General features: G+C 37.1%; 1 protein-coding gene across 1 annotated transcript in view; it reads left to right on the forward strand.

Moving 5' to 3' along the window:
* ube2g2 (ubiquitin-conjugating enzyme E2G 2 (UBC7 homolog, yeast)) overlaps positions 1-25,166 on the forward strand; it is a 116,882-nt gene that overhangs the window by 49,869 nt on the left and 41,847 nt on the right. Inside the window, exons 2-4 of the mRNA XM_039756267.1 lie at positions 11,206-11,241; positions 13,652-13,697; positions 21,116-21,234. Of these exons, the coding sequence (XP_039612201.1) occupies positions 11,206-11,241; positions 13,652-13,697; positions 21,116-21,234 (201 nt within the window). The remainder of the gene's footprint in view (positions 1-11,205; positions 11,242-13,651; positions 13,698-21,115; positions 21,235-25,166) is intronic.

Consider the following 25,166-nt stretch of genomic DNA (forward strand, 5'->3'; position numbering starts at 1 on the left):
ATATCATCTTAATGCACTAAAATTGATGAAGATTATATGTATGTATGTATGTATATATATATATATATATATATATATATATATATATATATATATATATATATATATATATATATATATATATGTATATATATTAAGTGCAAAATTCTTTTTTTTTTTTTTTTTTTTTTCCTCTTTTAAAGACTATATTGGTAACAGATATCTCTATCTTTTAACCTTAAAGCGCCACTGCATGGGGGCTTGATGTGCTTTGGGCGTGCTCTGTCTCTGGGTATGTCAGAGGACTGGGACTGCATGAAGTGGGTTTTAGCCTCACCTGGGGAGGCAAAAAGGGAGGGTGGGGGTTAAGGGGAAGAGAAAGAGAGCAGGCTTGATCTATATCTAATCTATCATCTCAATCTTTATAATTATAACTATCAACGTAATAATAAGCTGCATGGCAACAACTCTTGGGGGAATAGGAAATTAAGACCTAAACTATTTCACTTCCAGTTAAGACTATAATATGACACCAAAAACTCAGAATCAGTGTCTCCATGATGGGACAGTTAACCGTAAGCTGGAATGTTAAAGGCCTGAATCACGAATTAAAGAGAAAGAAAGTACTTTCTCACCTAACAGGTCTAAATGCTAAAATAGTATTTTTACAGGAAACCCACTTACTAAGTAAGGATCAGTTCCGGCTGCAAAAGACTGGACTGGCCAAATGTTCCATTCTAGTTTTACAAAGAAAACTAGAGGGGTGGGAATTCTCATACATAGAACAGTACCATTTGTAGCATCAGATGTAGTATTGGATCCTGAAGGGAGATATGTGATGGTCATGGGAGACTTATCTAACTGTAAAATGATTTTGATAAATGTTTATGCACCTAATGTTGATGATAAGGAATTTATACAAAATTTATTTGCATCCATTCCCAATCTGAACACTCATAAACTTATAATGGCTGGGGACTTTAATTGTGTTCTAAATCCACTTTTAGATAAGACTTCCTCCACAGGGGCGGCAACTAACACCGCAAAGATAATTACAAAGTTTATAACTGATCACAACTTATCAGATCCCTGGAGGTTTTTAAACCCAAATTCAAGAACATATTCTTTCTACTCACCAGTACATCATTGCTACTCAAGGATTGATTACTTCTTTATAGATAATAACTTCTTGCCTAAGATTAAATCTTGTAAATACGATGCTATTGTTATTTCAGACCATGCTCCGATGATCTTGGAGCTGAAATTACTAAGCCCCATACACTCACCCGCAGATGGCGTCTCAATCCGCTTCTATTAGCTGGCGAGAATTGTACTGAATTTATATCCAAACAAATTGAATTCTTTCTAGAGACAAATACATCCCCTGAGATCTCTGCAGGAATACTCTGGGAAACTCTTAAGGCCTTCTTAAGAGGACAGATTATCTCATATCTTTCCCACAGAAATAAATCCGAAGCGAAGAAAGTAGCAGAGATAAAAGCGAAATTACTAAAATAGATGAAGAACATGCCAGACTACCAAGCGAGACTCTACATAAGAGGAGGCAGGCTCTACATTCAGAATTAAACCTCTTGACAACTAAAGAAACCGAACAACTAATTTACAAATCCAGACATCATTATTATGAACATGGAGAAAGCTAATAAGCTTTTAGCGCAACAAATTCACAAGCAAGAAGTGCATACGCAATCTCGGTAATTACTAACACGAATGGAGATAAAATCATCGAACACAAAAATATAATGTACACTTTTAGAGACTACTATAAATCCCTATATACTACTGAGTTTAAAGAAGACAATATACAATCTAATGCATTTCTGGATAAATTACAGATACCACAAATTGGCGCTATTAGTGTGGAGGAGCTCGATAAACCTCTGTCATTATCAGAATTACTGGATGCTATAAAGTCACTCCAAGGTGGAAAAGCAGCAGGCCCTGATGGCTACCCTGCAGAGTTTTACAAGAAATTCTCCGCTCAGCTAGCTCCCTCCTATTAGCAACATTTACAGAAGCCAGAGATAACCAATCTCTTCCACAAACCTTTCGCCAAGCACTAATCACTGTCTTTCCAAAACAAAATAAGGACTTATTACAATGTGCATCATACAGACCAATTTCACTTCTGAATAACGACGTTAAAATACTCTCTAAAATCATAGCTAGAAGGATGGAGAAAGTGCTCCCTCAATAATATCACAAGACCAAACTGGATTTATTAGGGGCCGACACTTATCTTCAAATCTTGACGCCTGTTTAATGTAATATACTCACCAACTAAATCAAACACCCCAGAAATATTATTATCATTGGATGCAGAAAAAGCATTCGACATGATTGAATGGAAATACCTTTTACTATTTTGGAGAAGTTTGGGTTTGGCCGAACATTTGTGCATGGATTAAATTACTGTATACTAACCCAGAAGCTTCAGTTTGCATCAATAACATTTGCTCAGACTACTTTAAACTAGAGCGTGGCACAAGACAAGGATGCCCTTTGTCACCACTGCTGTTTGCAATTGCCATTGAACCACTGGCAATACATTGTCGAAATACTGATCAGATAAAGGGGATTAGCAGAGAAGGACTGGAACAGAAAATCTCATTATATGCAGATGACATGGTACTGTATATATCGGACCCAGAAAATTCTGTGCCTGCAGTCTTAGCAGCACTCACAGAATTTCAAAAGCTCTCTGGTCTCAGAATTAATCTGAATAAAAGTGTACTCTTTCCGGTGAATTCGCAAGCATATAATATTAGATTAGACACCCTTCCTTTTATCATTGCAGAACAGTTTAAATACCTCGGGGTAAACATCACAAGTAAACATAAAGCTCTTTATCAACAAAATTTATCGTCTGTATGGAAAAAATTAAACAAGACTTGCATAGATGGTCAACCCTTCATCTCACACTAGCTGGAAGAATTAACACTGTTAAGATGAATATTCTTCCTAAGCTCCTTTTTATTTCAAAACATACCAATATACATTAATAAATCGTTCTTTAAGCAATTAGATTCAACAATAACCTCATTTATTTGGAATTCTAAACATCCACGCATCAAAAGAGCGACCCTACAAAGACAAAAGGCAGAAGGCGGCATGGCTCTACCTAACTTCCAGTTTTATTACTGGGCAAATATACAGTCGATAAGAACCTGGACACAAATAGAAGAACATACACAGGCATGGACCGCAATAGAAGTAAAATCCTGCAGTACTTCTTTGTATTCCTTGCTTTGTGCTCCAATAAACACACGTTATCGGCAATACACTAATAACCCAATTGTGCTCCACTCACTTAGAATCTGGAACCAATGTAGAAAGCATTTTAAGACGGAGAAGCTTCTTTCTGTGGCACCTGCAAAAGAACCACCTCTTTCAACCCTCACAAACATATGCAGTTTTAATATCTGGAAAAAATTTGGAATTAACTTGCTTAGAGATCTTTATATAGACAACGTCTTTGCATCCTATGAACAATTACGTTCCAAATTTAACATTCCAGCTACAAATTTCTTTCACTATCTTCAAATCAGGAACTTTGTTAAACAGAACCTTCCAGATTTTCCTCATCTTGCACCCTCATCCACGCTGGAAAAATTATTGCTCAATTTCAAGGAGTTAGACTCCATCTCTACAATATATAAAATCCTTTTACAATCCCTTCCTTTCAAAGATCCAAGAGGACACTGGGAAAATGACCTCTCAATTAATATATCAGAAAAGGAGTGGAAAGTAGCAATGCAGAGAATTCACTCAAGCTCCATATGCAAAGCATACAATTATACAACTCAAAATTATATATCGAGCACATCTGTCTCGACTAAAACTCTCCAAAATGTTTCCAGGGCATGATCCAACCTGCGAACGTTGCAACCAAGCCCCAGCCTCACTAGGTCACATGTTCTGGGCCTGCTCCAAATTAACATTATTCTGGACAAAAATTTTTAATTACCTCTCAGACAGTCTTGGACTCACAATCCCTCCTAACCCATTAACAGCTGTGTTTGGGGTTCTTCCAGAGGGTCTTAAAGTGGAGAAAGACAAACAAATTGTGATTGCATTCACTACACTGTTGGCACGCAGACTTATTCTGATAAACTGGAAGAACCCAAACTCTCCTCTTTTAAGTCAGTGGGAAACTGATGTGTTATATTATTTAAAATTGGAAAAAATCAAATACTCAGTTAGAGGATCTGTGCAGACTTTTTTCAAAACATGGCAGGATCTAATCAGTAATATTCTGAAATGATTTCATAAAGCACATAGAATTTGTTGATTTAGGTATTTTTAAAAGCCTTAAATTTTACACCGTTTGGCTTGCTCTCTCTCTCAAGGGTGGGGATCGATCTGTTCTTAGCATAATTCTTTTTTTTTGTAAAACTTGATTGCTATGTATTGATTGTAATAAAATTAATAAATAAATAAATATTAAAACACAATTTAAGTCTCCTGCCATTAAAATTTTATGAATATTCATATTATCAATAGATGCAAATACATTTTGAATAAAGCCTCTATCATCCACATTTGGTGCATAGATATTTACCAAAATAACTTTAGATTTAAATAGACTACCCATCACCATGACACATCGCAGGTACTACGTCCTACAAAAGAGATTGTTTTGTGTATTAAGAGTCCCACATCTTTAGTTTCCTTTGTATAGCTGGATTGAAAGATTTGGTCAGCCCAATCTCTTTTCAACCAAAATTGGTTCTTTCTTATTAAGTGAGTCCCCTGTAAAAATGTAGTTTTGGCATTTAGGCCTAATAGATGAGAGAATACTTTTTTTCTCTTTAGATCATGATTAAGACACTTGACATTCCAGCCAAGAAAATTCACTGTTTGGTCAGAGGGACGCTTCTTCTGAACTTGTGGGGACATTTTGTATTGTTAAGTAACGGTAGTGGGCGGCACGGTGGCGCAGTGGTAGCACTGCTGCCTCACAGTTAGGAGACTTGGGTTCGCTTCCCGGGTCCTCCCTGCGTGGAGTTTGCATGTTCTCCCCGTGTCTGCTTGGGTTTCCTCCAGGTGCTCCGGTTTCCCCCAACAGTCCAAAGACATGCAGGTTAGGTGGATTGGCGATTCTAATTTGGCCCTAGTGTGTGCTTGGTGTGTGGGTGTGTTTGTGTGTGTCCTGCGGTGGGTTGGCACCCTGCCCAGGATTGGTTCCTGCCTTGTGCCCTGTGTTAGCTGGGATTGACTTTGTAAACACTCTTTAATGCTGTAGAATGCAGCAATTTAGTAGCTGTTGGAAGGGAGAAGTCTGGGAAAATACAAATGCGGTTATTTTCAAAGATAGTCTCCTCATTCTATCTGAGAATCCAAATCAAATTTTCTTTGGCAAGTAGTTTGTCAATTTGGACAATCAAGCTTCTTGGTTTTGAGGCATTCAAACCATGTGTGTGATAAGCTGCAGCGATTTCAGAATCCAATTTGAAATCTTTTCTGGTTATTTTAGAAAGTAATTCAGCTATGAATTTCACTGGGTTCAGACTTTCACAGATTTCTGGGTGACCTTAAATTCTGATAATTGTCCTTCTATATCCTTCATCCATCACTGTGCACCTTGCATTTGGATTCTGTATCAGTTGGGTTTTTGTCAATGACCGATGTCAATTGTTCAACTACTTCAATATGAGATGTAAACATTTAACATCTTCCAGGTGATCGCTGAGTTTTCTTATTGTATTTCTCAATTTTGCTCATATTTTCCTGTACTTTTTTCAGTGATACTTGCTGGAATTTTATTAAGGTTTACATTAGATTTATTGTTTAAACATACCTCTGGATCTTTTATTTCCTGAAGTAACAAGTCAAATCTGCTGTCGATTCTGCTGTCTATTCTAATATCAATTCTCTCTATTCTTTTGTGAGTATCACCTATTTTTCCCACAAGTACGCTAATCATTGCGTTCAGCTCAGATAGCTTGTTTTGATCTTTTCCATCCTCCAAGAGCAGAGATACGTAACCTGTTGGAATGGATTCAGCTGACTCACAGGGGGTGTTGGTAATAGTTGACAGAGGCGATAAAGTGGCCTTGCTTGGTTCCAATATCCCACCTAAGATCAATTATTTGTTGTTACCTGCCTCACTTGCTGTTTTTCTTCCACAATTATCGTCAACCAGCGCAGTTGCTTCAGTGTGAGGTCCTGGCTGATCCATTCTTTTGCTTGTCTCTTCCAACACAGTCTCTGGTAGGCTGTATCTTGAACTTGAGGCCAACTTAGACTTTGAGACTTCAACACTTTTTCCTTCTCTTTCTGACCCCTTGGTTTCCTGCTTATGTTTTTAAAAATACTTGTAGTTCAATCCTCCCAGGTTGACTAAATATGGGATATCTCAGAGATATAGCTAAAAAACAAACCTAGATAACACTGCTGCCATCGGAGTTCCATCCTAGATGTCCATCTCTCACATTGGATGAGCCCAAATAATCTTCCAGTTCATAGCAATGGGAAACAAGGTTAAAATCAAAACTGAAACTGTTATTAAAAAAACATTTTCGGAAACTGAAATAAAATAATTAACAAAACCGAAATGAAAAGCTAAAATTAAATGAAACTATCAAAGTAGCTGGAAAGACTAACTGAAATAAAATAATAGTTTACTAAAATATTTTGGGTTTTCGTTTTTGAATGAATATACTTGCCGTTAGTCTTTAATCCTTGTATGTTTTAACTCTAAAACAGAAAGTTATCCACTACGAGTTGCCCACACATATTCATCCAGTGAACGGTGGCTGGGGACGGAGGGCGGCTGTTCATACAGCATTTGTGGTAACAGAGCAAGCTGAATACACGCGTAAAGCATGTGTTATAGAAAGCAATTTACGAGCCACCTTTCTTTGCACCTGCTGTATATCAAGATGTAATTCAAACGGCTGAAATCAGAGTGTGCTGGTCAACAAAATGTTTACCATATGGACAGAACAATCAAGAGTGAGTTAACGTTTCAGTTTATTTCTCAGGTGACTACTTTTTGTTGATAGCAATTCACCTGCCACTTTGCACTGGAGAAATCGTTTTTACTTTCTCATTTAAGAAGTATAGAGAAAGTATAGTAATTATGAAAACATTCAACCTCGATATTTTGATGAATCTTGGCGTTATGGACATCCCAGAGTCCAAAAATACAGTTTTTTGTAATTGTGTGTGTCTGTGTATGTAAACACGATAAGTCAGAAACGCAACTAGATAGATGGATGAAATTTGGCATGTGGCTTGGTTGTTACACCACAATTGTAGATGTGTATTAACTTTTGGGCCAAATCCATCTCCCGAAGTGGTACTTTACCTGAACACATACTCGATTTTTTTTTTTTCATGTAGCCGAGCCCGATTTATTCAACTTTTATAGTAATTGTTCACTATATTATTAATTTGATTTGATTTGTTGTTGATGGTTATGTACTTACATAATATAAAAATATAATCATTGTCTTGCGGTTTACTCCTCAAATATCCATCCCCATATCTGAGTATACAAGAAAGTCTAGGAGAGACCACTCCCGGTTTTTGAAAATAAAACTGCACTGATCGTTGTGAATTTCCCCTTGGGATTAATAAAGTATCTATCTATCTGATCGGGAAACTGACTAGGTCATCATACAAGATCAGCATATTGTTGCTGACCAATCACTTTTGCTTTAAAAACATTGTTTAACAGTGAAGCAATGCAAACAAAGGTAGATAGGCGAAGAGAGTCTACCAAGTGCTGAAAAACTAAACATACAAATGGGTTTTTATATTTACTCTATATTTATTAATGTATCTTTTTTTAGTTCATATTCACAACTCAAAATACCTGATACAGTGGAACCTCGGTTCACGACCATAATTCGTTACAGAACTTTGGTCGTAAACTGAGTTGGTCGTGAACTGAAGCAGTTTCCCCCATAGGATTGTATGTAAATACAATTAATCCATTCCAGACCGTACGAACTGTATGTAAATATGTAAATATATGTAAAGATTAAGCACAAATATAGTTAATTACACCATAGAATGCACAGTGTAATAGTAAACTAATGTAAAAACATTGAATAACACTGACACAAAACACCCAGACTCCCTTCTCAGCTACACGAGCAGACTCGCTCGCGCTCTCTCTCTCTCTCTCTCTCTCTCTCTGTAGCACTAGCACACACACCACCCCCAACCCTGCCAACCCCCCCCTGTCAGCAGCATATGCAGCACTTTTTTTAAAATGAGTTTTAAGCACAGCGGGAAAAAAAAGTAACATTAGAACAAATCCGAAGTGTACTTAAAAACCAAGATCACGCTATTTTAGCCTTACATTCCGATCGCTGTAAACACTTTTTTTAAAATGAGTTTTAAGCACAGCGGAAAAAAGAGAAAAGTAACATTGCAACAATTCAAGCTACAAACTGAAAAATTAACTTTTGAAAAATCGGTAATACAAAAACCACCAAGAAAACTAACCTTGCATGAGTCGAGTTCTGGCATGAAGTGTTTTCCTTCAGGGGTTTTCTCTCTTGTGATTTCTTGGGTTTCTGGTGTTTTTAGCTGTTTAGCTGGTGGGAGCGAAAGCCTCATGCAGCCATTCCAAAAACAAAGTTCTTGTGACCCAACCCTTCGTGTTTGCCCTCCACATTACTGGCAGTCTGGCTTTGTTTACATTGTGCTGCTTGAAAGCACGAGGGTTCTCAAATTGGTAAAGGAGTAAACTGGTAAACAGTTTTTCCACCTCTTGTAATTTTTTTCTTTACTTTGATTTCAATTTTCTTCAAAACTTTCTTCTCACTACTCTTCACTTGCTTAGAAGCCATAGTTAACTGCAAAAGCACACGAAATACTGTAGAGCACAAAGAGAGTGCACGTCTGACTGAGAACAATGAACAGGTTAAATGAAAAAGCCAGGCAGGCACGAGGCTTGCTCGCTTTCTCTCTCAGCCTGCCTGTGCCGGGGGTAGAGTTGGGGCAATGGTTTGCGTGCACGTACTGCCTGTTTCTCAGAGGGAGAGTCTCAGTTGTACCCCCCCTCCCCCTATGCAGAAGGCAGGCAGTACGTGCACGCGAACCGTCCCCTCCCCCCAACTCCACCACCCCGCACAGGCAGGCAGATAGGCAGGCAAACACTGCAGCAATCTCCCCCTCCCCCTCCGGCACTTGGCTAGCTCTGTTTCTCTCTCTCTCGCTTGCTCACTCGATCGCTGTACAGGAGAGACTGAACATGTACAAACCGAAAGGGAAACTGGCTTGTTCGTATACCAAGTGTGTGGTTGTGAACCGAGGCAAAAGTTTGGCGAACTTTTTGGTCGTGAACCGAAACGTTCGTGAACCGAGGTTCCACTGTATTGTGAAAGTAATACATTAGCAGAATTATATTTTAAAATGTGTCTCCCTTTTTTTCAATGTTTTTCCTCTCTCTCTCAAAATAGATAATTGAAATCATCATATTTTTTTTGTTCTTAACATCAGCCTTATCATACATATTGCATACCAGGGATTTTTCCTGCCTTACATCCAAACCTGCTGTGGTAGTCTCAAGGTTTCCTGCGATCCTGCTCTGGATAAACCGGTTTAGATAATGTATATACAGTGTATATTGTTCTTAATCTCTGATGCTGTCTCTGTTGTTTTATGCCTGTCCGTACTCTTATTACATGCTCTTGCTCTGCTATGGGTTTACTGTCCTTTATGTTGGTCTGTTCAAGTCTCACTGCCCCTAACCTTGAAACTACATGCTTGTTTTTTTTTTGTTTCCCTCAATACAGCTAGGTGGGGTCTGCACACTGATTCAAGTCTAAGAGCCCTGTTCTTCCTAAGCCCCCATTATTTTCTTGAGAAAATATTTTAAAAATTATAAAATTGTGTAAAATTGTTCATATTCAGTATCTAGTTTTGATTATGATTGTTTTTATCAGATAAAAACAAAAACAGATAGTAAACCATGTAGTGTAGTAAGCTTCCACTAACAATAAACTCATGTCCAAATCTGTTAAGTGTACAGTTTTGTCTGATTGTGACACAAAACTAAACTCCGTAGGAGCTCCATGCCATAATTATTAAAACTAAAACCGAAACCAATAGATGAAAAAATAAAAAGAAATGTCTGTGTGAAATAAAAACTAAACTAAAACTAAAAATACACGATGTAGGAAAACTAAACTGAATTTTCAAGTAAGGTCAGAAAAAATATAGAAATAAAAACTAATATAAAAAGGCAAAACTATAATAACTGTGATATACTTGCACACTTTGGTCTGAACACATACCAGAATGACTATAAATCAAGAAAATTTAAATGAAAGAAAAGTTCTGACTTGGCTCTCATAGTCACAGTATGCAGACATATTCCTGTTGGTATACAGGAGTCCCAGTAGTGTTTCATGACAAGCTTCTGCTGAATAACTTGCTGTCTGAAAGTCCTCAGTGTTAGTTTGTCAGAGAGGATGTGCAGCATTGTTCATAATAGCGCTCAGTTTTGTTTTAATTCTCTCCTTTTCTTTTACCTCCAGGGTGTCTGTTATTTTTGAGTGAGTCATTAAGTTTTGGATTAAGGTCCTGTGCAATAGTTGTTGAATTAGCTCAGCCTTGTAATTTTAATGGAATAATTTGCACTTACCTAAACACTGGTTGTTTATCATTTCTTAAGAGGAATCAGAGGAATTAATACTAGTTTTTAATAAATGTATAATTTAACTAACTAGTCCACTCTTGAAGAGTCCTAATCGTTGAATTATGTTTTGAATGACCAGTGAAAATGGTGGCCATGAATTACATGCATAATCTGCAGCGAAGACCCTCACTGTTTGGGGTAAATAGGGATAAATTTTCAATATGTTGCCTACATCAAAAAAGAAAAAGGTTGCTTTGTGTTATATCCTCGGTATATGTGTGTGGTGTTTTGTATTTGAGTATTTTTATTTTTTTAATTTTTTTATGAGTAACCAAAAGAAGATGTCGGTCAATGTAATGGAGTTGAATAAGCCATGAGACTGTTCCTGCACATAACATGGAGAGGTGGAACTCATGGATGGGGTGCAAGTCAGAAACCATTTCTGTGGTGAAAATCAGTCTATCCTTAGGGAGCCATTAATCCCTTAAAAAGGCTTGTTTAAAGAAGAAACATAATTGTATTTACGTTTTTGTACATATCATGAATTTTCCTTCCTTTCTGTATAAACGTAACTTACCATATATGATTTTTTTTTTGTTTAACAGAACTGACTCTAAATCCACCAGAGGGAATTGTTGCAGGTAAGAATTTATTTGTACTTGTAAAGTACAAGCAGGACTCTGATATTGTCATTTAACTTGAATATTATGCACCCGTTTTTTCCCTGGGTATGGTATTTGCCTTATCTCATGCTTATTGTTTACTTTTAGTAGCATATGTGAGTGGTGAACATTCATCCAAATGAGTGGCTTAATTTTTAGGGGTTTATCCTAAATTGGATTAACCATGTCTGAAAATTGGAAAATATGTATGTAATCATTGTGCAATAAATTTGACTATTGTAAATTTCAATTGTATGACTTTATCACTTTAGCAATAAAGTGACTTTATGATGGCTTACCATTGATGCTGGGTGCAGCATCGTCACATACATATTTGCAAATATAAATGTGTTACTTTTGAAATTTTCATACTAAAACCATACTTTTTCTTCTAATGTTATCATATTGGCACTCTGTATCGAAAACAGGAAAAAAAAATTTTGTATCTCGACTGCTCTCAAGTACAAGTTCTGAACTAATGGTAAAAAGAGGGAGTATTTTGTTAAATGTGTTTTCTTAATCAAAAGGTTCAGAATAGGCAAGCAAATGAAAAAAATGTATATTGTTTTAAAGGGTTTTTACATTTGTTGTAAACACAAACATGAAATTTTTACTTTGGTGAAAAGACCCATACAATAGTATAGTCATGGGGCAGCAATGTGTACACTAATGCTTGAATGGAGTTTTGTACTGATATATTAAAATAGATGGCTATATAAATATATATATAAATAAATAATATATATATATATTATTTTATAATATATAAACGCCTGCCATTGATGGATTATGCAAGGAACATTATAAATGCAAGGGAACAGTATTACTTGGCCACTAACCTGGCCATGACCCTGCCTGACTGCTGTGTCTGTGTATAGGAGAGTGTGCAGATCCGCTACAATACATAACCGTGCTGTTCCTGTTTCAAGCTAAATAAAAGCTGGTTTTGCTAAAGTACTGAGACTTAGCCTTATATTTTTGTGGTGCAAGACAGGGACTCGCACGTTACAGCACACTTTTATTGGTGTCAACATATTGCAGTGGTTTTATTAAAAATAAGTATCGGCCATTCTAAAACCGTTCACATGTGAGATGCCTGTGCACTGTGTCATCCCCGGCAGCCCGGGATTCCCGGGAATGACATGTGGGATTCCTGAATTCCTGGTAATGGATAAACCCGTCCGGGAATGGATTCCCTAGTCATGACACATGCATCTTGACATGACATGGTTTTGCGATTGTAGGATGGCAGTACTGAATTTAGGATTAAAATGCCTTTCACAGCTGGCACAGACACGGTGTTCCACATTACCTAACAGAATATGCTTGACATTGTGCGCTGCTCTGCAACTCCTGACAAGTATGTCTGGCCAAAGACATACTTAGACTTTCCACTTAGACTGACTAGGGCTGCACTGCTTGTTTTCATGTGAGCTGCAGGCATCATCTTCCTCACCATACATTCAGGTCACATGCTGGCAGGATACAATACTCTGAACTATAATCATGGAACAGCAATTTCACATAGTCCTTATGCTTCCTATCCATGTGACTGAGGGTTGTTATTGTTCTTTGGTACTGGAAAAATAGTGGATCGTTTAAAGCACATATGAAGTCTGGTCCAGAGACTCGTTGAAGATGGCGGTGAAGACTTCAGTCAGCTGGTCATCACAGGAATTGCCCAGCGAAGCCATCTGGCCTCTGTGCTCTCCAGATGTTGACTCACTGCAGCGCCATGCGTATATCATGGTTTGAGATGTTTCTGATATCACCATGCTCCGTCAGCAGTTTGTGGCTGTCGCTAGCCATGTTAGCACGTGTAGTCTCAAAACAGGCATAGAATGCATAAGTTAATTGATCATGTTCTGTAATATGTTTTGCACTAATTCTTTTTGCTTAATATAAATCATTGCAAGAGACTTTAACAAGGAGTTTTCTTTTTAACATTATCACTTCATTTTTTTTTAAATAAAATACTGTGTAAATGATGTGCTGTGTTCAGTCAAGAGCAATTCTATCGTTAAGCACATTAAATTAACGTTTTGGAAATATAAGTAGAAATATTTGCACAGAATAGATTACAGTTATCAAATTAATTTGTTTGCTTTCTGACAATAAGTTCATCAAACTAATTTGTGTACAATGAGTTTCTGTCAGGTTTGAACTGATGTTAGCACTACAGAATTAGTTTATTTTGTTAAACTGTTTAAGACTTGCTTTATTGCACCACGTTTTAGGTTGAGTTTTATTTAGCTTAATTTTCTTGATCCATTTTTGTTATGAAATTGCCAGGACAGTCGCATGTAAATATTTGTCCATCTCATTGCAAGCTGTTCTGGCTCTACCAGAAGTCATCAGTAAATTTATTCCTTGCATTTTAATTGTCCAGGTCCCATTAATGAGGAAAATTTTTTTGAATGGGAAGCCTTGATTATGTAAGTATTTTATTTATAATAGTTTATTTCAATCATTAACCATTTCATAGTTCACCTTTAATAGTCCATATTTACAATTTGTTTTATTTACTGCAGTCAGAGGTGCTTATCACATGTAGCTATCAATGGCAGTATAATTGAAGTCTGAATCATTATAATAAATATAGCAAACCTAAGTGTGACTAAATGTAGACTGGATAGTGGAAAAAGTACCCAGTGGAAAACCCAAGCACGCAAGGAAATAACATTTAAACTCTACAAATGGGTAACAACTGGGCACAAGATTTTAAACTAAAAAGTTGTGTCTGTGAGGCATCTGCATCAAATGCTGTGTCATCCCACAATGATTAAAAATAAACCTTGCATGTATACATTTTTATTTTGTTTATGTATTATGAAAATTGGTTTCTGGTTAATGATTTCAAATGTTTGTTAAAAGTGACCTTTTATAAAATTCTTAAAACTCCAGCTCAAGTAGTAACTACTGTATATTTTTTAAAACAGTATGAATGCATTAACATGCTTACATCAACTTTATTAAGAAAAATATACTGCACATCAGGCAACCCTTAAATAAAATGCCCAGTGACCACTAACATCAACCATTTGGCCCAAGTACTTTAAAAGCAAAGATGATTTTTTTTACATAATGTAGCACATACATGTTTACATTTTTATTTTTATATACCATCATTCACTTGTTTTCCAACAGATTTTAAGGCAGCTGGCAGTTGTGTATATGTTCTGTACATTGGCCAAGCATGACAGCTATATGTGCAAAACACAGAAAGATGTTCCACCTCTACTTAAATCCAACAACAAAACACTATTTTAGTTGAGGAGAGAATTTTGGATTCCATTTTTGTCATGTGATCTGTGACATCTCAGAATTCCAGTTACAGTCATTTTATCTATACTAATAAAAGGCAAAGCCCTCACTCACTCACTCACTGACTCATCACTAATTCTCCAACTTCCCGTGTGGGTAGAAGGCTGAAATATGGCAGGCTCATTCCTTACAGCTTACTTACAAAAGTTGGGCAGGTTTAACTTTGAAATTCTACGCATAATGGTCATAACTAGAAGCTATTTTTCTCCATTTACTGTAATGGAGATCAGCTCGAAAGCCATGAGGGGCGGAGTTTCGTGTGACATCATCACGCCTCAATCACGCATTACGTAGAAAACCAGGAAGAGCTATAAAACGCGCTGAAGAAAACATGCATTATATAATTAAGAAGGCAGCAAAACAATTAGAAGCGAGCGAGTGACATATAAAACCATATTCAGTGGCTCATGTGAACTGACGCAGTGTGCAGACAAAAAGCAACAGTTCCAAAGAGTGCTAAACAAAAAACGAATTACACTGCTACGCTCAAATAGACAAACCACACGCCGCGGCGCAATAGTAGAGCCTTCGCCTGTAGCACCGACGCCCGAGGTTCGATTCCCGAGAGGGGATGCACTAAGTATGCGCGCTTCTCGATTCATTTTAACCTCGCATCCCCTTAGTTTGAGACGTATGAAAACACATGCGGTTTACGCAGAAAGACAGATCACCTATTGAGTCTTCATGAATAATGGATACTTTATTCGCGATCGATGATTGTTTTGGTAAAGCCATACTCACTGTATTCATTAGATGAACGGTAAAAAAGTAAGAGTGAGGGGACGGTAACTTACTGAGGCACACAAGCAAAACCACAATAGCACGTGGACTCCATGTACTGTAGTGTGCGTCAACTCGATCTGACTTGCGCGATCACATTACAAAAAATATTTCTTTTAAAGTTCTATTTAGTCCATATGTGTCAAACTCAAGGCCCACGGGACACATCCGGCCCGGCGTGTAATTATATCCGGCCCGCGAGATCATTTTATATACTGTATTATTGTTATTAATGGCCCGGGGATATGAAACGCTGGTAACACAATAAACTACAGATCCCATAATCCAGCGATTCAGCTGCCTTGTCGAACACTTACCGCGTTAATCAAGTCTAGCTTATGATGCTACAAGTTATTGCCAAGCTAGCCCACACGATGCCAAAGAGAAAAGGTGATTCTGAACATAGAGCCTTTAAAAACCGATGGGAGGCTGAGTATATGTTTACTGACATTGCCGGTAAACCCGTGTGTCATTTGTGGAACGTGTGTACAAAAACTGGGGTCTACTACCCAGCAAAAGTCGAGCAGCCGGCGCGCGCATAGCTGTGCCGGCCTTCGAGACGCTGACTGTGCTTCTGCCTTAAATCAAAGTGAGCACTTTTAATTTTTTTCATCCTCCCCCTGAGCTATAGCCCAGACAAGTGCAAACACGGGACCCCTTTTCTACACCACGGCAAAATAATATTAAGGCGATTCACACTTTCTTTGCACGATACGATTATCAGGTCCTCAGCTCGGATTATGAAGACACGCACACGAGTGGAGGACTGACAGTGCCATCACAGCCGATTAATGGCAGGGACGCCTCACCAGTCTACACAAGACCCACCGACTGTCCCCAAAGGCGATCATAACGTCACTGAACACATGTCTCTATACTATATAAAAGAAAAAGGCAACTTTCCTTTCTTTGCACCTTTTTTCCTTTTATCCCAAACCAAACCCTTTCTCTCTTAACACTGCAGAGGACACAAAACAAATTTTCTTTAATTTCTGGTAATACCGGTAAGGCACATTACCAGAGGCAGAAATTTGAACGTTCACATAGAAAATGTAATTTCTATACCACAGCCGTCGTGTAGCGCCTTTCAATCAATCAATCAATCAACATTTATTTATATAGCACATATTCAAACAAAAAAATGTAGCTCAAAGTGCTTTACAAAATGAATAGAAAAATAGAAGACACAATAAAAAATAAACATAAGTCAACATTAATTAACATACAATAAGAGTAAGGTCCGATGGCCAGGTGGACAGAAAAACAAAAAAACCCCAAAGGCTGGAGAAAAAAATAAAATCTGCAGGGATTCCAGACCAAGAGACCGCCCAGTCCCCTTTGGGCAATCTACCTAACATTAGTCAAACAGTCCTCTTTGTGTTTAGAGTTTTCATGGAAGGACCTGATGATGATGGTCACGTAGACTTCTGGCTTTCAGTCCATCAATGTTGGTGCATCATGATGCTTTGAGTAGGTGGTGGTGGTGCAGGCCGCCACCACAAAGAAACCGGAAAAGAAACAGAAGAGAGAGTAGGGGTCAGTATGGATTTTAGAGCCACTGTGAATAGTTATTATGAAGAATTGAACATGCAGAGTATCAGTATTAAGTTAAAGTGAAGTTATAAAAAGGCCATGTTAAAGTAATGTGTTTTCAGCAGTGTTTTAAAGTGCTCTACTGTATTTGCCTGGCGAATTCCTATTGGCAGGCTATTCCAGATTTTAGGTGCATAACAGCAGAAGGCCGCCTCACCAGTTCTTTTAAGTTTAGCTTTTGGAATTATAAGGAGACACTTATTTGAAGATCTAAGGTTACGATTTGGAATATAACGTGTCAGGCATTCCGATATATAAGATGGAACGAGATTATTTAAGGCTTTATAAACCATAAGCAGTATTTTAAAGTCAATCCTGAATGACACAGGCAACCAGTGTAGTGACATCAATACTGGAGAAATGTGTTCGGATTTTCTTTTCCCAGTTAGGATTCTAGCAGCTGCATTTTGCACTCATTGCAAGTGATTGATGTCTTTTTTGGGTTATCCTGAGAGGAGTGCGTTACAGTAATCTAGTTGACTGAAAACAAAAGCGTGAATTAATTTCTCCGAATCTTTCAATGATATAAGAGGTCTAACTTTAGCTATGTTTCTTAAATGAAAAAATGCTGTCCTAGTGGTCTGATAAATATGCGATTTAAAATTCAGATTACAGTCAACGGTTACCCCTAAATTTTTTACTTCCGTCTTAACTTTTAATCCTAGTGCATCAAGTTTATTTCTGATAACCTCATTGAATCCATTATTGCCAATTACTAAAATTTCATTTCAAAATCCATTTCAAAATGAATCTACTACTGAGAGATGATCCATATACATTTTAGCTGCTGTTTTACTACTTACCTGTTCTGTTATACCGTCTTTTAAAATGTAGTTTACCCGCAACTACTCGAGTAGTGCTCAATGTACCTGTACTTCTTAAAACGTTAATGTTTTATTGTTTAATAACTTATAGACTATATTTTTCCCTTGCACTCAGTGACCAAAGCTATACACACACATATAGACACGTACATATATATACACATATATATACCTGTATGTATGTTTGTATGTATGTATGTGTGTGTATATATGATGTAGATAGATATGTATATATATGTGTATATGTAGATATCTACTGTATATACATATGTATATAGATATGAAGATATGTATGTGTGTGTGTATATGTATATATATATACTAGCAGAATACCCGCGCTTCGCAGCGGAGAAGTAGTGTGTTAAAGAAGGTACGAAAAAGAAAAGGAAAAATTTTAAAAATAACGTAACATGATTGTTAATGTAATTGTTTTGTCATTGATATGAGTGTTGTTCTCATATCTATCTATCTCTCTCTCTCTCTATATATATATATATATATATATATATATATATATATAAAATAGCAAAATACCCGCGCTTGGCAGCGGAGAAGTAGCGTGTTAAAGAAGGAAAGAGAAAGAAAAGGAAACATTTTGAAAATAACGTAACATGATTGTCAATGTAATTGTTTTGTCACTGTTATGAGTGTCGCTGTGATATATATATATATATATATATAGCAAAATACCAGCTTCAGCAGCGATGTCATGTGTTAAAGAAGTTATGAAAAAGAAAAGGAAACATTTTAAAAATAATGTAACATGATTGTCAAAGTAATTGTTTTGTGTATTTGGTGGCAGCGTCACAAAGTTATTTTCGTCTAGCTGCATCAGAAAATGTACCACGACATCTGACACGCCTCCTTTTTACTGTTTTCTCACAGCTTGGATTGCTGCTGTCATATACACACACACACACACACACACACACACACACACACACACACACATACACATACACATACACATACACACATACAAACGATACGTAAGTCTTACTCCCAAAAACCTCACCCTCCCCCTGTAAGGTATTGCTATATATTGCCTTTGATTCTTGTATGTCTAAGCATTATCCTCTGATGAAGACCCCTGTTGGGGTTGAAAGCTCAGGAATAAAAACTACTTTATGATACGTGATTCATTTTTCCCCCTTTGTGGATCTCCAACTGCTAATATATATATATATATATATATATAATATATAGACTCAAACCCATTATGACAGCAGCAATCTAAGCTGTGAGAAAACAGTAAAAAGGAGGCGGTCAGACGTCATGGTACATTTTCTAATGCAGCTAGACGAAAACAACTTCCTGACGCTGACGCCAAATACACAAAACAATTACAGTAATCCCTCGCTATATCGCGCTTTGACTTTCGCGGTTTCACTCTATCGCGAATTTTAAATGTAAGCACATCTAAATATATATCACGGATTTTTCGCTGGTTCGCGGATTTCTGCAGACAGTGGGTCTTTTAATTTATGCTACACGCTTCCTCAGTTTGTTTGCCCTGTTGATTTCATACAAGGGACGCTATTGGCGGATGGCTTAGAAGCTACCCAATCAGAGCATGTATTACATATTAACTAAAACTCCTCAATACTATAAGATATGCATCCCGCGCGGAGCTTGATTGTTTGCTTGTCTTTGCCTCTCTCTCACCCTCTCTGACATTCTCTCGCCTGACGGAGGGCTGTGAGCAGAGGTGCTGTTTGCTTAAAAGATACTGACGCTCCTCTAAAAAAATGCCGCTTTATTGCGGTGCTCGGCATATTTAAAAGCACAAAAGCACACTTATTGATTTTTTGATTGTTGCTTTAATCTCGCTGTCTCTCTCTGACTTTCTCTGCACCTGACGGAGGAGATGTGATCAGAGGGGCTTTTTGCACAGAGGCTGTTTGCTTAGAAGATACTGACGCTCCTTCAAAAAATGCCGCGGCAAACTTAAAAGCACATATTGATTTTTTGATTGTTTGCTTTTCTTTGCGAGCGAGCTCTCTCTCTCCCTCTGAAATTCTCTGCTCCTGAAGAGAAGAAGATCTATTTGCATTCTTTTAATTGTGAGAAAGAACTGTCATCTCTGTCTTGTCATGGAGGACAGTTTAAACTTTTGACTAAAGGGTGTTATTTCATGTCTAGAGGGCTCTAATAATGTTAACAGTGTGGGAGAGTTTATAAGGGCTTAAAATATATAAAAATAACTACACAAACATATGGTTTCTACTTCGCGGATTTTCGTCTATTGCGGGGGGTTCTGGAACGCAACCCCCGCGATCGAGGAGGGATTACTGTACTTTCACAATCATGTTACATTATTTTTCAAACGTTTCCTTTTCTTTTTCATAACTTCTTTAACACACTACATCGCTGCGAAGCGTGGGTATTTTGCTATATATATATATATATATATATATATCACAACGACACTCATAACAGTGACAAAACAATTACATTGACAATCATGTTACGTTATTTTCAAAATGTTTCCTTTTGTTTCTCTTTCCTTCTTTAACACACTACTTCTCCGCTGCGAAGCACGGGTATTCTGCTAGTTATCTATAAAAGAGCAATAAGAAAAGGTAGTACACTAGTAATATCCTTTGTGCCTGCTTTGTAGGTAAATACACAAACATCAGTCACATTCAATGTAATTGTTGTGCAGTTAGCACATATTTACAGTTCATGCTAGTATTTCATGTGATGAAGTACCTGAACCAAGGATTTTTGATGCATTCCAATTCAAGGTGTTAAAGGAAAATTGTTATTCATTAGTATGCCTGTTATGTTTTAAGTGAAAGTTTTATATTATTGAAATGAGAATTCTGGTTATAAATACCAGAAGTGCTCAAACTGAATGTCATGGATGTCACAGTTTTGTTTTCCACTGATATGCAGCATTATATTCCCTTTTGTCATATTACTGAAAATTACCTACATTTATATGGAACAGCAGAATTTATCTGAAGAATTAAACAGTTTAGAGTCCACATTTCAAAATCCACAAAATTAACATTTTATGGTCTTTTGAATGATTGGAAAACAAAGCATTTTTATGTTAAATTTCTAGTTTTATGTTACAAAACAAAATTCAATAGATGTAAAATGTATAGTGCTGACAACGTTAGAGTTGTGTTATTCATTGAAATTATTTAGATGAGGTCAGCATTCTTAACTGTTATGAAATTCCATGCCTATGTATCTGCAATCTGTACATCAAACAGTTATTCCACTCAAACGATGACGGCAGTGCCTAAGTCATTGTGTTTTTTGCTTATTGTTTATTTGTTCTATGATTTTATATATGCCGTTATATGTGTGTTTTCATGTAGGGGTCCAGAAGATACATGTTTTGAAGGAGGGGTTTTTCCAGCAATCTTGAGTTTTCCATCAGACTATCCCCTAAGCCCTCCAAAAATGAGATTTACTTGTGAAATGTTCCACCCAAACAGTAAGTATTTTCCTGCTCAAAAAAAAAAAAAATCAAAAAAGAAATATTCAGTAAATTCAATAGGTATATTTGTAAGTAGGAATATTTAACTATACTATATTTTTCCATATTGAATAGCCACAAATGATTATCTCCATAGATAATAATGAAATAGTGATTTATTTTCTTTTTTCCACTTTCGCAATGTCATTGAGAAATCATGAGACACTATAAACACTTACAAAGAACTGCAGTAACTGTTCACTTAGAGTTTTAACGTTTGATCTGTTTACTTCTCTGGCTCATTATTATTGTCAGCCAAACCACAGAAAAAGAATCGCTGAAAGGCATTTGTTTATAAATTTAAAGTTACTTATATTTGGTTATAATGGTGAGTGTCAAATGTACTAGTTGAGTCTATAATGAATGGCCACCTTTCTAGGATTTTCAGACATGACTTTTCTGTTGGGAATGGCCCACAACCCTCTACATACTGTTCTGAGATTAGAAATATTTAATGAAAGACATGTTGAGTGGAAACCAAAATAACTAGTGCAAAGTAACTATAGTTCAACAGTCAGTTATTTAACGGCTGAGTTACTGAGTTGAGCAGTGATGCTAAAAGAACATGTCAGAACACAGCCTTATTCTGAATTAGTTATAGCAGACAGTAAACTGACTTGAGTTTCACTCTAGTCAACTACCAGGAAACATAATTGTGGTTGGCTAAGAAAAAAATAAAAAAAGTTGTCATTGATTGTTTTTGTAAAAAGTGCCTTATCTGATCAAACTTGCTTCCTGATAATTGTCAAAAATAGAAGCTTGTTGTGGCAGTATGGGTTTGGTGCACACATTGGATCGCGTGGCATGAGTCTTGCCAATTAAGTTCATCTATATATGGCAAGTGTGTACTTATCTGTAAGTGGCCTTAATCATAAGTCTCCATCACTAAAGACTCCGGATGTCTGGGAATCATTCCAGTTGCATGAAAGTATATTCGCTATAATGCGTATCCTTTCTCACCAGGTACAAGCTGTTTAAAACAATAAGTAGTAAGATCAAAGGGACACATTAGTGTCAGCATTATTCATTAACTAGCTGTAGTAACAGTGTTCATTTCATGTCCTCAAAGAATTCAGGTTGTTCTGACAGCAGTTTTGGGTGTTCAGGACACAGCTATTAGGTAGGTATAGCTAATTAAATGGCAATTCCATGTGTATTGTGTTTTATTTTTATTTTCAGAATTATGCTGTTATTGCAAATGTGTGCAATACAGTGATCCCACGCTATATCACATTTCGACTTTTGCGGCTTCACTCCATCGCAGATTTTATATATAAGCATATCTAAATATATATCACAGATTTTTTGCTGGTTCGCAGATTTTTGCGGACAATGGGTCTTTTAATTTATGGTACATGCTTCCTCAGTTGGTTTGCCCAGTTGATTTCATACAAGTGATGCTATTGGCGGATGGCTGAAAAGCTACCCAGTCAGAGCAGGTATTATGTATTAAATAAAACTCCTCAGTGATATACGATATGCTTCCCGCTCGGTGCTTCGCATACTTAAAACCCTGAACGGCACCTATTGATTTTTGATTGTTTGCTTTTCTCTCTCTCTCTGACATTTTCTGCCCCTGACGGAGGGGGTGTGAACAGAGGGGCTGTTTGCACACTGGCCTAGAGGATACGGACGCTCCTGTAAAAAATGCTGAATGACTACCTTCACATTGCTCCCTTCCTTGCAGCTGCTTTGTCGGGCGGTGCTTTGCATACTTAAAAGCACCTATTGATTTTTGATTGTTTGCTTTTTTCTCTCTCTCTCTCTCTCTGACATTCTCTGCTCCTGATGCGCACTCCTTTGAAGAGGAAGATATGTTTGCATTCTTTTTAATTGTGAGATGGAACTGTCATCTCTGTTTTGTCATGGAGCACAGTTTAAACTTTTGAAAAAGAGACAGATGTTTGTTTGCAGTGTTTTAAAGTCCCTGTCTCTACAACCTCCTGTGTTTCTGTGACACAAGCGTGACAATATGAAACAACAATATAAACGTATGGTTTTTACTTTGTGGATTTTCACTTTTCGTGGGGGGTTCTGGACTGCAACCTCCGCGATCGAGGAGGGATCACTGTACTGTGCTTGTTAATAGAAGTGACATGTCTAAGAATATATTAAATTTTCTTGAATCAAATATGTTTGCCTTGGTTTGAGTGGTCCAGTTTCTGTTCTGTTCAGAGTAGAAACTCAGCTTTAAAGTTTTCAATAAATTGAGATGGTATTTAGATTTATACTGGGGTAGAAAAAATTATACAGCAATGTATAAAAAATCAAGTTTATCATTTGTAATTGCAAAGAGTATATAGTTTAAAGCAGTTTATCCCACAATAACATCTAAGCAAACAGGTGTTTAGTCAAAGCAGTGATCAAGAACATAGTGACCGTTCCAAACAAACTACTGTACAAAGCTCTGTAGCAAAAACTGGATAAACTCTCCATCATTGCTATTACTTCTAAAGCAGGGGTCTCAAACTCAATTGGCTTTGGGCCACTGCTGGTATTGTCATGTCATACAAGGGCCACATGAATGTTCATGTACAACAAGAGAGAGCAATATTCTTTAATTATATTTTTATTTCCATTACTAACATAGTTTTTCAAAAAGCAAACTGGTTTTAAATGTGCAATTCTTTTTTTCCTACACAAGAGATCTATATGTTGGGAAATTAGTGAGAATTTTGGCATAAAGCTGTGTTTTCCATAATTCAATTTTGTGGTGAAGACTTTCACATTTTCATAAGCTGCTGTGATGCGCTGATCAGGACCCTGGAGCTTCCAAGTTAAGTATGTTCAGCTCCTGTGTAATGTTCACTAAGAAAGCAAGGTCCATGACCCATTGTGGATCTTCCAACTCAGGAACACCCAGTCTGCCATCTGCAATTAAATTTTTCACCTCTGTTATCACAAAAAATCTCTTCAGGATATTTCCCCTGTTGTGCCAGTGCACTTTAGTACTGACTCTATCTTCTGAAAAGGCTCTGAACTGGCGATGCTGTAAACTCCTTGACCTGCTGTAATTAATATGTTTCAGAACAACAGACATGACATGTTGAAATTTTAAGCATTTGCTGCACAGTGCTTGTTGAAAACTACTGCTGGATCAGCTTTTCTTTTTCAAATTTTTTTGAACACTACCAGTCCATTTTGTTTGCCTGTCATGAACGGGCTCCATCTGTGGTGATGCCTACCAGTTTGTTCCATGGCAAACCAGCACGCTCAATTGCGTCATACAGAAGCTGATATACATCATTGCCTGTGGTACGGTTGTGCATTCGACATAAACTTAGCAATTCGCTATTTTAGCAATGTCAATTTTGTTGGTGCTTTCGTCAAGCGTAACACAGCATGCAGTAAAGTTGTAGCTTTCTCGCATAACTGATCATGAATGTCATTTGATAATTGTCTATTCGCTCTGCCACAGTGTTTGCTGATAAGGAGGTATTTTTGAACAAGTCTGTCTTTTCTGGACACAATATTTCAGCGACTTTTACCATACAGTCCTTAAGGAACTGCCCTTCAGTGAACAGCTTTCCTGCCTTAACGATGAACTCACTTACATTGTAACTTGCTTCCATCGCACCATCACCATTCTTCTTTGCTTTGTGAAAAAGACTTTGCTGTAATTTCAGGCCTTTGTGTAGCTGTGTAGCTAGTTTTTCCTGCTCTTCTCCCTGATACATATCATACTGTTCTCTGTGTTTAGTCAAGTAATGACGTTTGAGATTATATTCCTTCAAAACAGCGACTTTTTCTTTGAAAATAGACAGGTGGCATTCCCACTGAATTCCACAAAAAATACTGTAATGTCCATCTTTCTTGAAATTGCCTGTGTTTTTCATCCACCTCCCTTTTTGGTTTGGAAAGAGACATCTTTTTTATTGACAGCCAAGCAA

The sequence above is a fragment of the Polypterus senegalus genome, chromosome 6 (assembly GCF_016835505.1).
Source record: "Polypterus senegalus isolate Bchr_013 chromosome 6, ASM1683550v1, whole genome shotgun sequence".
Lineage (NCBI taxonomy): Eukaryota > Metazoa > Chordata > Cladistia > Polypteriformes > Polypteridae > Polypterus > Polypterus senegalus.